The sequence below is a fragment of the Lolium perenne genome, unplaced genomic scaffold, assembly GCF_019359855.2.
Source record: "Lolium perenne isolate Kyuss_39 unplaced genomic scaffold, Kyuss_2.0 unplaced12, whole genome shotgun sequence".
NCBI lineage: Eukaryota > Viridiplantae > Streptophyta > Magnoliopsida > Poales > Poaceae > Lolium > Lolium perenne.
The window spans coordinates 11437-28953 of NW_027248970.1; the positions used below are offsets into that span (position 1 = coordinate 11437).

At 42.3% G+C, this 17517-nt stretch overlaps 1 protein-coding gene across 1 annotated transcript; it reads right to left on the reverse strand.

Annotated features, from left to right (window-relative positions):
* Positions 1-13893: 13893 nt before the first annotated feature.
* On the reverse strand, positions 13894-16924 carry LOC127317696 (GDSL esterase/lipase At5g55050). Its single transcript, XM_051348293.2, has 5 exons — positions 16477-16924; positions 16257-16387; positions 14785-15012; positions 14440-14689; positions 13894-14290 (listed from the first exon to the last, which is right to left on the reverse strand). Exons 1-5 carry the CDS (start codon positions 16718-16720, stop codon positions 14067-14069), a joined length of 1077 nt encoding a protein of 358 aa, XP_051204253.1. The 5' UTR covers positions 16721-16924; the 3' UTR covers positions 13894-14066.
* Between the last annotated feature and the right edge of the window lie 593 nt (positions 16925-17517).

Sequence of the window (17517 nt, forward strand, 5' to 3'; positions counted from 1 at the left end):
ATCAGAACATGGAAGGGAAATTCCAAAAAAGAAATGGAAGGAATAAACAAAAGCATGTGCAGTGCTAATCTTCAGTTGCATATATCTGTTTTATAGGCTCGCAATTTAGATCCTTTTTGTTTATCCTCCTATTTTGTCTAATATCTTTGCTTCACATAAAAAGTTATCTTTCAGGTTTTGCGGAATTTATGTATATGATGATCAACATTTTAAACATTCTGCATCACCACTACATTTTTGATAGTAGTTTGCCAGTTCATTGATTAAATTGTCGCTTGCTACGATATTATTTTCCAATATATTTAGCAGGCGTTTTACATCTAAATGATAAGAGAAATTTTTATTTCATAATGTTTTTTCCTTCAGAAATTTTGGTGAGAGTGGGGAATATATTCTCCCTACATATGCTACCATGTATCCTACATGCCTAGCACGTTGAACTAAAGAGGACAATCTAATTGCATGTAGATATTTTGGTGCGTATCAAAATTATGTAATCGGTGGAGATATTGTATAATTATACATATTTTAATTAATCTTTAAGTTTTTTTGGCTGAACTTTGGTAGCCTCATTTTTTCACCACACGATCCCGCAGCAACGCGCGGAGTATTATCTAGTTTGGCTTAAAGCCCAAGCCAACGGAATTTTAAAATACGTTCTATTACAATACCACCTAGATTACTTTATTCTTCCTTGGAGCTCTACTCCTCGTCATCATAACTCGCCTCCGCGTACATCCCTGGGGTCCATCCGGTACAGCGGTTTGTCTTCCGAACACCGTCCGGAATGAAGGTTCTTCCAGTAGGTATGTAGTCTGAATCGGACGAAGTGCCGAGACAGAGATCTATCATGCCAAAGTAGCTGGATAAAGACTCATATGTATCCCCAGTGGGATACAGCTCACCTTCTTCTGACATCCATGGAGGATTCCTACTCACTTGACCTCTCATCTTCTTCTTCTATTTCTTGGTTCCAGAACTCTCACCTACAACGTACTGGGATGTTTTGGGTAATCCCATCTCCAGATCTAAAGAAATGGAGTTGGTGTCTTTCTCTTCCTGCCCAAAGATTTGGTTAACGTTCTGGTTAACCGTGCCTCTTTCATCCTCTGTATCACAAGTGATGGGTTCTCCTTCATCCCCATATGGTTCCCCGAAACGCCAACCAGTCAAATTCTCGATTGGTGACTCCGAGCAGTTTAGGTTCCTGGAATCATCTCCCCCATATCCAGACTCATACGATGCTGACACATGCGGATAGTGTGGAACAAAGTTGGGTGTGAGTGGATCTTTATGGGACAACTGGTCACTCAAATATACATAGCTGTCTAGGCTAAAGAAAGGTGTAGTATGTTGTGGTTGTGCCCTCAGATCACGCATCCGAGTTTGGACTTTATCAGGGTCCGTGAACTCAGTTAGCATGTGCTCAATCTCACCCCTCATCTTCATGTGTAAAAGGTACATCGTGGTCAATTAAGACTTACAGCTATCCATATGATGTGCTGCAGCTTCAGGGCTTCTGTGTGCTAACACCAGATGATTTAGAGTGGGATCCTCATCTTCCTCGGCATGAGGTATATGAGAATACTCTGAACATAGCAGCTCTACTGACTTGTGTTGCCTTATCTCAAGGATTGCCTTGAATAGGGCCATGTGATAGGCTGTGGTGATGGTTTTGGCTTCTCCGTATGGCATTATGCGACTCATCAGCAGTTGTGTCGGTAGTTGGACCGATACTCTGCATTTGGCTAGGATTTCCCCATCGTAATAGGTATACTTGATAACAGGTATCCGTGGGTCACAATGGAGTTCCTTCAGCATCCCACGCAGGAGATATGTGATTTGTCCATCATAATCACCGAGCCATCCCTCAACCTTCCTCAAAGTCCTCTTAGGAAAAGTGTTCGCCATTATGGATGTATACAAAAGCAGAATATTAGTAGTGATAATGCATCATAATAGCTATAATAAAGAATTATCGCACTAAAATATATGGTTTTGCTATTCTCATGTGAATAATCACCATATTTCTAGAGAATCCTTTACTATTTCTACTTGACTCCTACAGGTTTCTTCCCTATACTAGGTTTTTCCAACCTAAGGTCGCAACATTTGCTCTGATACCAGCTGCGGTGACCCAGCATACCACTGCATGTTGTAGTATACAAGTCGTTGATATGATCTTTGTGAAGGGACTTCTTCACATATTGCCATATCCCTCAGAGTGGTACAACAGAAACATTGCAGGTCATAACACTCCATATATTATTACAAACATTGTCTTAACAAGTTGGTATTCTCACAGGTCCTATGAGAACACCCTAAGATACTACTTAAGTACGGTTACAACTCATAACCAAATATAAAGAGAGCTCAACAACTTATTTAGGTAAGTTCTACGTTGCTCGGCTCTATGATGCTAGGGTATATCACTACTCCTCCACCTCCGTGTCATCGGGTCCGTAGACTATCCCATAGTCTACTCCTTCAACTCCGCCGGTAAGATCAGGTTCCTCGTAGACCAGCTCGTAGCTTCCTTCTGGTGCTCCATCGTTGATGGCCTCCACTTCCGGATCACAGTCTAGCAAGGTGTCGAAAGAAAGTGAGTACATAGGTACTCAGCAAGTTCTAAAAGAGTAAAAAGGTGTTTGATGCACTAGCTACGACCATTGATCAGGAAATCGCAGGTCAATGCATGTTTTGAAATCATTTCTTCAAAAGGTTGCTTTTATTATGAAAACTATGCCCGTCAGTCTTCACAGGTTGACTAGAACTTCGTGGAGTTCCTTTCCTGCCGCGTTCGCAGTTCCCTTCCCGGAACAGGGAGTGACAGCCACAATTTGATACACTCTGCAGAGGTGCGTTACTTTTCCCACAAGAGATCGCACCCTTTTTGCCATCCGCAGGGACTTGCCCCCGTTCACACTTCCTTTGGTGTGAGGCCAGGTATAAAGATCCAAGCCCACACCGCCTTCTCCGCGACTGCAAACCCACCCTTTTGTCCGACCCTACACCCCCACTAGACTTCTTCCGATAATACGGCTTTACTCACGGTGTACTCCGGACAATCCATCATAGACCGTGAGAGCTAACATCACTAATGGATGGGGATTTAAAAGGCTATCCCAACCTACGGCGTGCCTCCAACACCCCGCAGCTCTACCACCGTTGGCGTGTGCGTAAGGGAAAAGATATGGCTGGCTTCCCCAGTGCCATTATAGTTCTCATGGTTAACGCGGTTTGTACGGCGCTAGAATCACTAGACGACATTGGTGGTTAATCCTAGGTTAATATAACCCATGCAATGGAACCTCCACCATATCAACACATACCATGGTTCCATTGCCAGCCACATAGTCATATTCATAGTTGGAAAGTAACATTTTATTTGCGATCCAGGAATGATAAGTATATAGCTTTGCATTAAAGTAGTAGAAAATAATCAAGTTGACATGAGCAAGGGTGAACTTGCCTGTGGACTGCGAGATAGTGCAGTTCAATGCATTGATGGAACCTCGACCTCGGGTTCTCAGAAGAAGCATCATTGTCCGGTAAGGACAATATTATAAAATCCAAATAATGCAATCATGGATGTATTATTTTATGTTGAATCCCTTTACCCCAATGAGTTATTACAATTTAGGGTTGAGTTAAGATTTATGACTTTGGCAGTAACTTGCAATTGATTTAAGGTGTAAACCATTTTAATTCACATAAAGTAAAATACTTCAAAATAAAACTACTTTACTTGGTGATTCATTTATTCATTCCAAAAATGATTTGAAATCATAGAGTTGCCTCTATAGTTTTGGAATAAAATGGAATAGAGTATTTTTCTTTGAAAAATACCTTTCTCAATAGAAATGACTTGGAATAATAGAATTTCCTTTTGAAATGTTTGAAAATAAGTATTTGAACTTATTTGAGATTTTTCCTTGAATTTTAAATACAAGGAAATAATAGTTTGAAATTCCAAGTTATTATTTTAAATTCTTCAAATTCATAATTTTGAATTTGTTTCTTAAATTCTATTTCATATTTTATTCTGGTTAAGATTTATTTTTCATTCACTAATCCAATTTTTACTGGATTTTTAGAGTTGTATTTTATTTACTAAAAATTGGTGAAATTCTGGCCTTTTTCTAAATTGTGAAAAGTCCAAAATACCCCTGGCCCCTATTGGGCCAGCCCATTAACCTAAGCCCATGGGACAGCCCACTAAGGCTTGCCCCATAGTGGCTCGGTGGCGCCGAAGCGGCCCACCTCTCTCACTCACGCGTCTCTCTCGCTCACTTGCCCTAACCCTAACCTCTCGCGACCCCGTGGCGATGGCATCGCCGCCATGGCCGCCGCCGTGCTCCGGCCACCTCCTGGCCTCCCTACCGTCACCACCTACCTGATCTGGACCGCCGCGAGACGATCTATCGATCTGTCCGCGTGGTTTCTCCAATCCCCTCCTCTCCTGGCGAATCGCCTCTGATCTGGATCCACTGGAGAATCGCCTCGGGCGATTTGGTGGTCTCCGGCGAACTTTCGTCCTCGCCGTCGACGTGCACGCCCCCTGAGACCGACCTGGTGCGGTGCTGCTTGCAGTACCAGTGTCGTCGTCTCCGTGCCATGCTGCTGTGGTGGTGTTCGTGCTCGTCGGCGTAACGCCGGCGCCTACCCCGGGTCTTGCAACCGCTATGGCCGTGCGAGCACTGCCTCGCCATGCCATAGCCTCTGCCACCAGGCGCATATAAGTGTTCTGCTCCTCCTCCTTCTCTTCTCCATGCCTGTGCACCTCCAAAGCTTCTGTGCTTCTTCTTCCTCCTGTTCTACTACTCTCTGGTGATCCTGTGATCACACAGAGCCTTGTCCTAGCTGCCTAATGTTGCCTGAGCTTCCATTTTCTGCAAGCTATGGCCAATCTACCAATTCTGCGTAATCGCCGCTGCTGCCTTGCTTCTTTGTACATGCCATGTGTTGATTATCTATTGCTCCTAGCATGCTCTGATCTTGCTATGCTATGCTGTGCTTGCTTATGGGCTTGATATACCATGTTGTTCATGCTTATGGGCTTGCTATGCTTACTGGCAATCTACACTTGCTTGTCTAGGTGTACTGATGTGTATCTGTGACACTTGTGAATGCCAGAGATATGTGTGAGGTGCTCTGTGTCTTCTGTGTAAGCTATTGATCCATTGGATCAACCATTCTTTATTGGCTAGCTTATATGTGTGGCTTGACTTGATTCAATTGATCCATTTGATCAATTAAATGTCAGTGCTTGGTTGATGTTTAATTCTGTGACTAAGTGAAGCATTTTCCTTGTTGATGCTGATGCTCAAGCATCCCTATGCTACTGCATACATGTGTTGTTGCTTATTCTAGCTCACTGGACTTGATCCAGTGGCTATGATGCAGTGATTTGTGCTGTGTTGCCCTTAAGCGTGATGCTACCGTTTTCTACAAGAATAGCATGGATCTGTGATATATTCATGCTTGAATAAATTGATTTATGATGAATCTGCTTATGCAAAGTTGATGATTTAAATTACTTGCTTGTATATGAATTTGCTGTTTATAATGATTTAACAAGCAAATGAATCAATCCAACTCTGGATGATGATGTTCTATAGTTGGCTTTACTTTAAATGGTGCTAAGTGTGATGTGACCTCTGTAGCCTTGCTACTGATTGGTTGCTCACCTATTTGGTTGGATCTTGTGGGCTACTCAACTTTGCTTGCATATTTGGGGATCATACTAACTATGAATGCCAATATGCTTGCCTGTGATGATATCTAGGGTTTTACTGATGGTTATGTGCCTAGGATTTTATGTGTAGTCTATACTAACTACTAATTATTGCAATACATCTACTGGTGCTATCTGTGCATCAGATCTTGCTTCTGTGCACAAGATCTGTATCTGGATGGTTTCTATTTTGGTCGCTTTTTAGACTAGCAGTGATCCTTGGTGAAAACCAAGTGATGATTCACCCTGTTGAGCATCTGCTCAACCCCATGACTGTGTCATGCATATTTTATGGATTAGATCCATTGGATCTGTTCCAGGAACTTGGTATACCTTATTCTAGCTCCTAGAATGAGATTTTGTGTTGATGCAGACTTGTGGTTTGTTCACAGCCCTTCACCTCCAGTTCTGGTGGATCTTCTAGGTCACCATGATTTCTGGTGGCTTAAGTGGTTGTGTGGTTTGGTTCTGTTCTTGAGCAAGAACTAGATGAACTCTGTGTTGCTCTAGCTTCACCCTTACCTGGTGAATTCCTTATCTGGTCGATCGCTACGCTTCTAGGGTTTGTGTTGCTTTTATATGAACCCTACTTCTACCCTGGCCTTGACACACAAGCCTGGCTTGCTTTATGACTAAGCCCTTGCATGGCCTTGTTGTGCCTTGCATAGCACACATGAGCTGGTGCTCTCATATGCTGAAACTTGAGCCCTCCGGTGTTGCTCGGTTCTGGTCCTGTTGCTCTTATCTTGTGTCAGTCTGTGCTTTGGACAAGCACAAGTGTGCAAAGTGATGCTTGGTTCTCCAAACTGAATTTCGTGATGACTACACTCTGTCCAAACTGAATTTCTAACACTTAACATTCTGGCTAGCATTTGCTTTTCTGTTTTGCAGGTTTTGAAGTTGAATATGACCAGAAGATATTCTTCAAGACATTTAGTCTAGGTTTTAGTTTAGGATAATATTGTAATTTTACTTTTTCATTTCTGTTTATTATTCCATAATTCTTGTATCAAGAATATTGTAATGACATTGTAATTTGTGTTGTGTATCAATAAAGCTCAAGTTTTGTTTATGATCTTTTGTCTTATGTAATGTTTATATTCTTGATTAAATATTATATTTAATATTCCATTTGAAATTCAAAGTCATTTGGATTCATAAGTTGTGTTTGAATTGTGAATTCCATATTTATATTGTGTAATGCTTATTGTTAAATGTATTAACACTTGTCAAATGAAATCATTCCCCAAATCAAGAAGATACAAAAGAGATCATGTCGAAATTTCCCTAACTCACATTGCCTAACCCTAAGTGCAAAAATGAGAGAGAACCTCGATCCTCTTAGGTTTAGCTGCAATAAGGCGCGAAAATTTCCCCCATTTTGCAATGAAATGCACATCCCATTTCTAAATCTACCCTTCGTTGTTCCTATGTTCTGGGTTATTACATTTTCCTTCGATTTGGAGAAGTTGATGGGACGTGAGAGGCGTGGTTTCGTGCGTGAGCGAGAATGAGACGTACTGTGTGCAGAGGGAGGGAGAGAGCGGCTTACGCGTCCTAAATGCGACCCGCGTCCTACGCGTCCACTAGTGCACGTTTGCACCGCGACACGCGTCAACAATGGCACGTCTTCCACTTCTGCACCGCAACACGCGTGCTCGAGTCTAACCCCGGAAATTTAGATATACTCTGTATACCCTCGAGTCATATACTAGCATTTTTTGTGTGCTCAGTTTTCCCCTTGGGTGCTAATACGCTAGTGCAATATACTCGGTTTACCCTCAAGTGGCTGGTCAACAGAGAGTCAACAAATGGGATTAACCAGTTAAATGAGTTATTTAATGTGCAAAAAATTCTGAAAAAGAGTGCCACTTACTCATGGAGTCTTCACCACAAGTTGCCACTTCTCACATCATAGATAAATCATAGATAAATCAAGTTTTACCACAAATTGCCACTTCTCAAATCACCTAGTAGCTATGAAGGTGCATGGTTTTCCACAATAAGCCCTACCCAAAACAGCTTTCCCCAAAACATACTTTGTCTGAATGAGGCCATAATTTTCACACTCATGTATATTTGTATTGCAAATAGTTTGAGGTAGGCCAAGATGGGTTTCATTGTACAAAACATGCATTTTTCATTTTTTAAATCTCATATTTGAAACCCTTAGTCTGTTTACTACTCACTTGCCCTTGGTTTCTTGATACTACTCGGTTTGCCCTCTTCCTTCACAAATTCTCACGTACGCCCAACATTACACTGATTGGTCTAGCCCATGTCACGCGGATCGTGCCCGGATCGTTGATCGTATGATTTAACGGGCAGGATAACCCCTATCTCTCTCTGGTCGGGGCCACCACCCTATCTCTCTCTCTCTCGTTTCGGTTAGCTTCCACCCTCTATGTATGCTAAAGGGCGGTTACCCAAGACGCTAAAGTTTGGTTTTCTCGCATTATTTTTCACGAGCTAAATTATAAACTCTTTTAGGCATTATTTTTCACGCAAAAAATGATAAACCATCACCGATTTGTACTTTTCACGCAAAAATGGTACACCATCACCCATTTGTTGTAGCCATTACTTTTCACGCAAAAAATGATACACCATCACCAATTTGTTGTAGCCATTACTTTCCACGCAAAAAATGATACACCGTCACCCATTTCTTGTAGCCATTACTTTCCACGCAAAAAAAAGATGAACAATCACCGATTTCTTGTAGCCATTACGGTAAAATGATAAACTATCATGAATTACCATTTCTTTTAGGCATTACTTTTCACGGTAAAATGATAAACTATATCACGAAGTTTCATTTCACAAGATAGTCCGCATTACTTTTTGTTGAGATATACTCCCTCCGTCCACAAATAAGTGTACTTTTAGCTTTTGTACTAAGTCAAATATATGATGAGATTTTGGTATAATTTGAAACTACATTTCAAAACGAATCTCGGGATACTAAATTAGTGTCATAAATGCTACTACTTTTTCCTATATATGTGGTCAAAGTTTAAAAAGTTTGACTAAACACAAAACCTAGATGACTACCCCCACAACGATCATGTCCTCCTTAATTTATTGTGTAAACCCCCACAACGGTCACCTCCTCCTTAATTTATTGTGTAAACCCCTACAACGGTCATCTCTCCCTTATAAACACCCACAACGGCCATCCCTTGTGTCAATAGGTTCTGCCTCTCTCTTCTTCGTTCACATACATTTGATCCATTGCCATGGCTTCCACGCCTCGGACGCGGACTGGAAGGGGAAGGGGAAGGGGCGGCCGGGGTGGTGGATCATCATCATTGCCACCACCACCGTCAACACTGCAATTGATCATAGAGGAGTTCTTCATCGTCGTCTATGAAGACCCTTTGGTCAAGAAGGTACGTCCGCGTTCCCACATATATGATGCATGTGATTAATTATGAGCATGTTCTAAAAAATCTTTAATTTCAAACGGATCAGCGCTCGATCTCTTTGCAGGCACTCCCAAAAAAGTTTGCGGACTATCTTGACGGCCAGGAGCCAGCTAAGGTGTATCTGCGAGCAGCTGACTGTGGTCCTCGTCTCTGGACCGTGGAGGTCCTATTTGACGGTCAAGGCCGGATGTACCTCGACAAGGGCTGGGAGAATTTCGCCATCGCGCACGGTGTGGATTTTGTCTGCTTCGTACACTTCAAATATGAAGGCGATGATGTGCTCACAGTGAAGGTGTTCGGCGGAATAATGTGCAGGAAGTACTACTACTCGGACGACGAAGATACTGACGATGAAAGCGACGATGACGTGAAGCCATGCATCCATCCCCTTTAGATAAGGGGATTATGACCAAGAATATATATGTAGCTTCATATGCATCGATTTAGAGATCTAGCTATTTTCCTATATATTATGCATTTAAAAAATTATATCGCAATTTCCACCATGATTCGAGCACCACAGCCTCCAAACGATGCCGATATCGGCATGGTCAGAATGGCTATGCTCGCCGCCACTGCTAGGTCACCGTCGGGAAGCACCATGTTTAGTATAAGATTCACTTTAGATTAAGCTGGGAAAATAGTCACCTGCCATTGGCCGAGGCGGCCCTGGCCAGAGCGGCTCTATATGATATTCTCTAAATAAATAGACGACCCCAGCGGTCATTGGCTGCGGAGGCCCCACGGAGCGGGAATATATGATTTTCTCTAAATAAATAGAAGACCCCACTGGTCATTGGCTGCGGCAGCCCCACAGAGCGGTAATATATGTCTTTTCCTGAAAAATAGACGACCCCACTGGTCATTGGCTGCGGCAGCCACACAGAGCGGTTATATATGTATTTTCTTGAAAAATAGACGAGCCCACTGGTCATTGGCTGCGGCAGCCCTATAGAGCGGCCCCATTTGCCATTGGCAGCACCGCGTATACAATCAGGAAATAAAACGGCCCACGCGTCAGCGACAAATGGATGGCTACCCGTCAGCACGAGACGGTCAGAGAGGAACTGCCCTCTGTGCAGCCCCACCCATTAGATTAACGGTAACGGTAAGGCCTCTAACCTGACGGCAACCCTCCCGTCCGAGGGGTTTCAAACTAGAGGGAGGAGAAAACTGAGGAAAAGTTAAGAGACTGGGGAAAACTAAGCACAACTAACGAACCAGGGGCACGAAAATAGAAATCCCTATATTATTAGATGTATTGATAGATGCATATTATGTAGCCCCTTCTTAAGTATTTGTTCTGATCAAGCATATGTGCAAGAGAGTGTGTGGGGTGATGTGTATATTAGATGGATTAGCATGGTTTTAGTGATTGGATAGTGATAATATGTTCAAGATCTATTATGGCTTTGCCTTTATTTTACTACATCACTAGGGATAAAGTGAATGCATATGCTATGTTCATCACGTGACAGTAGTGATGATCTTGTTTGTTCAAGTTAGCATATTTGATATTCAAACTTCATGTCAAAGTAGTTATTGCTATACTCTGTTAATTCTTAATACAAGATTGATGAAGTTTCTTTCTTGTGGAGTATAAGATAGGTGTGTTGCATCATCTCTATGTTAGGACGTGATGCCTATATTAATGTTGATCTTACATATACTATTATGTGCACCTTCATATCTCATTGATGAATTACTATTTGTCCACCACGACTTCAAGAGAGAATAGTCAAGTGAACCCATGAACACCGGTCCACTTTTTATCATAAGAAACACCTTGATATTGCTTTTATCTTGTTTCCTATTTGCTGCACTATTTTAATCCGAAAATATAAAAAAATACTTTTTTTTATTTGCATCCAAAACACCAAAAACAATCAATCCCTTTACAATTTTTACTTAGTTATTTTATCTAGTTTAGTTTTTACTTGTTTTATTTCTACTTATGTTATATACTTACACGAAACCTTGTGCTTGACAACCACACGGTGGAGTTGGGGACACAAGGCATTTACTTTACCTGCAGGATTGCTAGAAGAAGAGAGAAGAGAATACTCTTTTGTCCAGTTTCTCGAGAGTTCGATATAAACCCTCGAGTTACCCTTGTAGGGAAAATACTCTGCTGACACAACACTATGCCCTTGGAATCCCAACGTCATCAACATCGTTGTCCCCGCGTCACACCTTGGTTATTTCTACACCTGAGCTCTTTACTTATGCACTTTTCTTTATGATATCCTTCGTGCTTGATGTTGTATATCTTGCTATCACATAGTTGTTTGTCTTGCTTATCATAAGTTGTTGGTGCAATTAACCCTAGTTATATATGTTTTATGCTTGATAAATTAAATGTTAGTTTTATTCCGCATTTATTCAAGCCATAATCGTAAAAGTTCTAAACCTCCTATTCTCCGCCCTATAGGCGGTATACGTGTCCTTTCACCTTTGCATAGTTATGGGGATCGCTTGGATCAGAGTCATTATCTAGCGCTTCCGTTACTAGCTTCTTTAGTTAACCTAGATCTAATATTGATGTTGATTCTCCATAGATAGATCTTGGTGGTTCATGTAGGTCATTTTTTTCTCACGCATGTAACCCAACATCCTAGCCGAGGAAGCATATTCTGAAGGAAATTTCACTCTACACGATCATACCTTTGTGAATATCCATCTTAGCTGCACACTACGAGATTTCCCTTTTTTTCTTAGTGGTGTGCATGCACTCGTATGCCACATGAATATTATCTTTGATCATTCTACCAGAGCGAAAAACACTTTCCACATGGGCGATTACATCATCCAACATATGCTTTAGTCATAGAGCAATCATTTTGGAGGTTGCCAACACGATTCAAAGACTGGTAAGTCAGTATTGTGAGATGACCTCTGGGCTCTCCATCTTCAAAATTAAGACTATCACTATATCATTCTATCCATAAGGGATAACTTTAATGCCTTGAGAACCTCCTAAGTCAAAGCATACACAATACTCCATCCATTTATAGATATAAGGTGTATAGTTTTTTAGAAAAAAATTGTAATGTAAGGTTCATTGCGTTGCACCACTTGCCTGAACAACGTTTTTTAAGGATTTGATTATATTTTCTTCTCTTATGAAAACTACTCTATTTTCTCACATCAATTTTCCACCTATAATCCCAACCAAACCTGCTATAATTTTTTCTCCATGTGTGTTCTTTATTTTTCGTGCCAAAAATTATACGCCTTATATCTACAAACAGAGGTAGTAATATATAGTCCAGCATATTTTAAACAAAACTACATGCAAACCATCTGTTTCTTGTTCTTTCATATCGATAATAGAGAACAAAACCTTCTTCACATCGTCAGGTGTATAAGGTAATTGTAGGGCATCATTCATAGTTGTAGTTATTGTTCAATACCACCTTTTCTAAAAGAGCAGGATACACATCTTGCACCAACGTCGTAAACAGGCCTTGGATTTAGGTATGTAGTGCCCTCAACCCAATTGCTTTTATCATCCTTTAGCCTCTTTATTTTATTTTGTTGCCTCCTAGCATTCTTAAAGTTATGGAAATATGAAATATTGTTTATCTCCAGGCCGAAGACAATTAATTCAGTTTTGTTGTACCAGCGGATCTCCTCTTGCTCAAGAAGTTTCTCAATTTCCGAATTAACTGAATTTCGACGTGAAATACCAGCACCCGTGATAATATCTGTAGAAACAAGTTCAAATTCTCTTTGTACAGCCTCAATCCTTTAGCTTGTGCTTATGAGCACATTGTGACCCCCTTTATGGAGTTGTGCGTGCGCATGGGCAAGCCTTCCTGCAAAATCTCTACTGTTTGAATCTCGGGCCAGGCCTTTTCCACAATCTCATGGAAATGTGTCTCTTCTAACCAACAAGACTCAATCGGTAACACCTCTTTTGAGCTGTGCAATAAAGCATGTTGTGTGCATCGTTTGTTGCAGAAGCTGGAGCTATGTTGCCTATTTCAAATAAAATAATAATCTTGGGTCAATTGTTCTTCCAAACTTGGTAATAAGGGATGGTGATCAGACATGCTATGCGGAAGATTTTCCAAAATAATTTCTGCAAATTTATCTTTTCATGCATCATTAGCCAAGTCACGGTCAAATCTTTCTCTAATTTATCCTCCATGCCACATGAATTTATCTCCAATATAACCAATATCTAAAAGGTTACAATCCACAAATGTATCTTTTAAGTTTGCATAAAATGATTGGGCCTTGGATTACCACCTTCCTTTGCAAAAGGTGCAATAAATTTGTTTAGATCAACAATAATTAGCCAGGACATATCACATTCAGCATGAAGATTTCTGAGACTTGTCAAGTCAGATCTTTATCCTCCCATCTGGGCTCACCGTACATACCCGTAAGCCACTAACTATTCTCTAAGACCTTACAGCCGTGACATAAACATAGTTATCACAATTGAACCTTAGATCAAACCTGTCTCCTTTTATCCACAGTAACAATAGCCCTCTACTTGCATAGTTGCATGGGAGAAAGATGGAGAGGAGGGGCCATCACCACCATCTCCTTCGATGGTAAAGAGATATAAGAAGATAATCTCTCTCTCCTCACGAGGATCAAGGTATCAGCTACGCTCGAACAGAACCAACAATGTACACATGAAGATCAATGAATTAATCAGACAAGGGGTGAAGATAAATTTAAGAAATAAAATAACATAGCGTGGAAAGAGTCAGCTCACACATATTGCTTTTTTTTAGAGGAGGTCAACTTTATTGATACCTGAACAACAACAAAAACAACAACACTACAACACGCCAAAGACAATATATTTGTAAATCAATCGTCTCGTATCATTTATCTTTTCATCAAGGAAATTATCATCTCTTGCTTTAGAAGGAAATAAATTATTATATATTGTAGGCTAACTGCTTGAAGCTGATGGGCGTGGTAAGCTGGGCCGGGCCATTGAACACTCCGTCGGCCCCTAGCTCCGCAGCCCGCTGTGTGGAGTGGACTGAGTCCCAAAAAAAGTACGTGTCTCGGTTGCCGCACAACGTGGCATTCTTGATGCATGGACCCTCTGCGCCTAGCCTTCCGCTCCCGCAACACGCACTGTCCGAGCTCACGAACCCTTCAAAAAAAATCATGGTCTGGTCAACTCACATTTTACCCAAAACTCAAAATAGAAATACGAGATCATGTAGAATGTTTAAACATTTGGAAGAATCACCAAATTTCGCTTAAAACCACAATCCACTTCTAGTATGTGACATAGCGTACCGATTGACTGCGGGTTGGAGAAGATGGCCTGTGAGGCCGCAAAGGAGTCAGCAAGGGAGTAGGCGAAACCGGGGAGCTTTGGCGCGAGGGTGGTTAGCGCCGACTTCACTGCAGCGGCCAAACCAGCAGCATAGAGGTTCAGGGCGTCGTTGCACGCCCCTGTCACATTCAGTATACGCACCCGTGGCACGCACCCCACTGGGCCCACGTTGATGATCCCGAACTTCCTCGCCCCCAACCCATACAGATCCTACACATAAATTAAGAAGTTTAGTATTGTAGTTTTGCCTGATTTGTTTCAAATGAATTACTGTAGCAAGATTAGAATGTGTGTTTGTTACATACAGTGATGGCAGTAGAGTAGTTGGAGACGAGGGTGGCATAGAGCGCGGCGACTTCAGCTGGGGACTTTGGGTTGGTTTGGAATAGATCGTTGCTGCCAATGCCAAGGAGGAAGAAAGACTTGGCTAGGAGCATGGAGACCTTGCGGGTTCCCCAAGCAGCCTCCATCTCCGCCTTGGTTGACGCAAAGTAGCGCACCTGCTTTGACAGCGGAATGTTGTTCCCCGCATTCTGCAGCAAGGCACACGGGTTAATTATAAGACTGCAATTACAACAACTTCGGCTAACTAGACATTGTCGAGTTAGAATTGTGTCGAATATTTTTTTTCTATGGAGCTATGGGCGGCCTTAACCTGTTAAGTGCGATCCGGCCAAAGTTCCACTTCTAGTTTATTTTATCAGTTCTAGCTAGTTTAAAATTTGGATCAAATATTACACTAGAAATCATAAAATAAACTATTAGGGTTTTGACGAGATTTTCCTTGCATCTCTATTCTCCGGGTGGACTTGGGTTAGATAGCGTGAAAGGTGACTGAGAGACACAGGCGAGCACATGTAAGTGTAACCATGTATCACCATAAATTCAGAAGCCGCGCGTAACAGCGACTGTTAACTCCGGACTGACATAGATCATGTACAGGAGCGATTTTACTTCGACAAGCAGGCTAATATGTAGAGATCTAAGCCAAGGGAACGGAAGTCTAGTCATGCCCAAAAATACAGCAACCGACTTGACGATGAACCTGCAGTGAACAAATACCGGTGCCTCCATTTCGTTGTGTGTGCACATGTGTTGGCATCGGTACATTGATGCAATATGGCGATCGTGTCGATGAGATTATCTTACACAGAAAATGGAACTATCTAGAAACGTGTTGTGATTTGGAGGGCTTGGTGTTGGCTTGTGATGATTGCCTGATTAACTATAAACATCCTTAGGGAGCTCGCAATGCTCTTTATACCTTTGTTGATATATATTACATGTGATGAGACGTGATGTGAGTAATATATCTCGATGGGGTTGTGATCCCACGTTCCTCCCTCGGACGATGGTTGCGTGCCAAGTTAAAAACAGAGGCCTCTGTAGTTGTGCTCTCTAGCTAGCAGGTCAACGATCAACAAGCGTACGAACAAATCCACCGACAGCGTAAACGGCCTATTACCTGTTAAGACTTCAAAGTTTTCATTACTAAAATCGTTAAACCGTGTGTACTTGTGATTGTTCTGAAATCATCCAAATTTAGACAAGACTGTCTTTTATGGACGGGAGGGGGTGTAAATTTTGTGCCTACAATGCAACAGAACTAGTGTTCTAAGTGACATCTGCAGTGACATTTTAGAAGCCCTGTCAGAGCATCAGCACCCAAAACATAACTTATTTATGAACCAAAGGAATTAGTTTTAAGAACACTTTGTTTGCTAGAATCTTATAACAGATGGTCCCAAAAACGCAAACTTTAGTCACACTAGCTTACCGTTGAGTCTAGGATCCCCGCTCCAGCCGAAGCGTAGCTTACGCCTCTCGTCAGAGCGCTAGGGATGAGGTAATTGCGCGATTTGAGCACCAGATAGGCCAAAGGGCTTCTCTCGAACCCCAGATTCTTAGCTGCATCCATGAACGCATGCATGATCCTCATTTGAACATATGATCCATCGATACACATATGAACACATGCATATATGAGACCTACGCACCGATGTAGTCCGCGATGTTGTAGCCGTTGCTGAACCGTCCGGTGGGCTTGGCGGCGCCGGGGAAATCGATGCCATAGAAAGGCACGTTGGCCCTGGGTACGTCCTCCCCGGGCAGGTAGTTGTTGTTTCCCACGTCCAGCGTCGAGTCCCCCAGCACGAACACAGCCGGCACCACCGGCTGGGCGACGCCTGCACCGGCGGCGAGCGCCACCACCGCAAGGCCGAGAAGCACAAGACCCTTCATGGCCGCCTTCGCTTGTGCACAGCACCGTACGTGTACACACGTGTGTATGTACACGTATGCACGCTATAGCTATTTGATCATATACTGGGTTTTTTTTTGTGTGCGGGCCTGCGGGGGATCATATACTGGTTGTCGTTCCAGTTGATGGCAAGGGGTTGTACTTATAAGGCCGACTTCTTTCTTGGATCGACATGATCAACTGGCTAGTGAATTTAGTCTACAAAGACTCTACATACCAATTCCGGGTCTTCTTGTACTCCGTAGAATATATCATCAGAGAAGCAGCCTGTGGAGAAGTTACAGTTGGCCGGTTTCACGCATGCATATGCATGCGGACGTGTGATGCCTCCCTCGGAAAAGTTCCGGCAGACCGATCGAGGAGACGACTAGCTAGTTGTCTTTAGCATATGTTGCGTCCGCATCGACGACGATCCTTCCGTTGGCGTGTCTGCTGTGGATATCAATGTCAAGTTGTCAACTCTCCTGCCGAGCTAGCTAGCTAGCCAGCCAGAGATGGACGACGACCACGTTCTATCTTTTATCTTGCATAATTAACAGATCGTTACATCATCAGAAGGTGATGGCTCAACTAAACGCGCACGCATACACCTGCATACATATATATTTGCATATATCCACTTGAACTAGCAGCCTAGCTCACTCCAACTATTCAAAATGTTCAAATGATGTGGTCAGTGGCTGCAGTCTCCGCCTTTTCAGGCGTATGTGCTCAAGGTAGGATATGAACGTATGGGCTGGACCAATCGATCAGCTTGGCAACATTAGGTCAATAATAA

Excerpts from the sequence above, each read along its gene's own strand:
- LOC127317696 (XM_051348293.2), bottom strand. The coding sequence starts at position 16,720 with ATGAAGGGTCTTGTGCTTCTCGGCCTTGCGGTGGTGGCGCTCGCCGCC. Across the intron at positions 15,013-16,256 it reads CGGGGATCCTAGACTCAACG|AATGCGGGGAACAACATTCC; the intron begins GTAAGCTAGTGT and ends GCCTTGCTGCAG. Across the intron at positions 14,690-14,784 it reads ACTACTCTACTGCCATCACT|GATCTGTATGGGTTGGGGGC; the intron begins GTATGTAACAAA and ends ATTTATGTGTAG.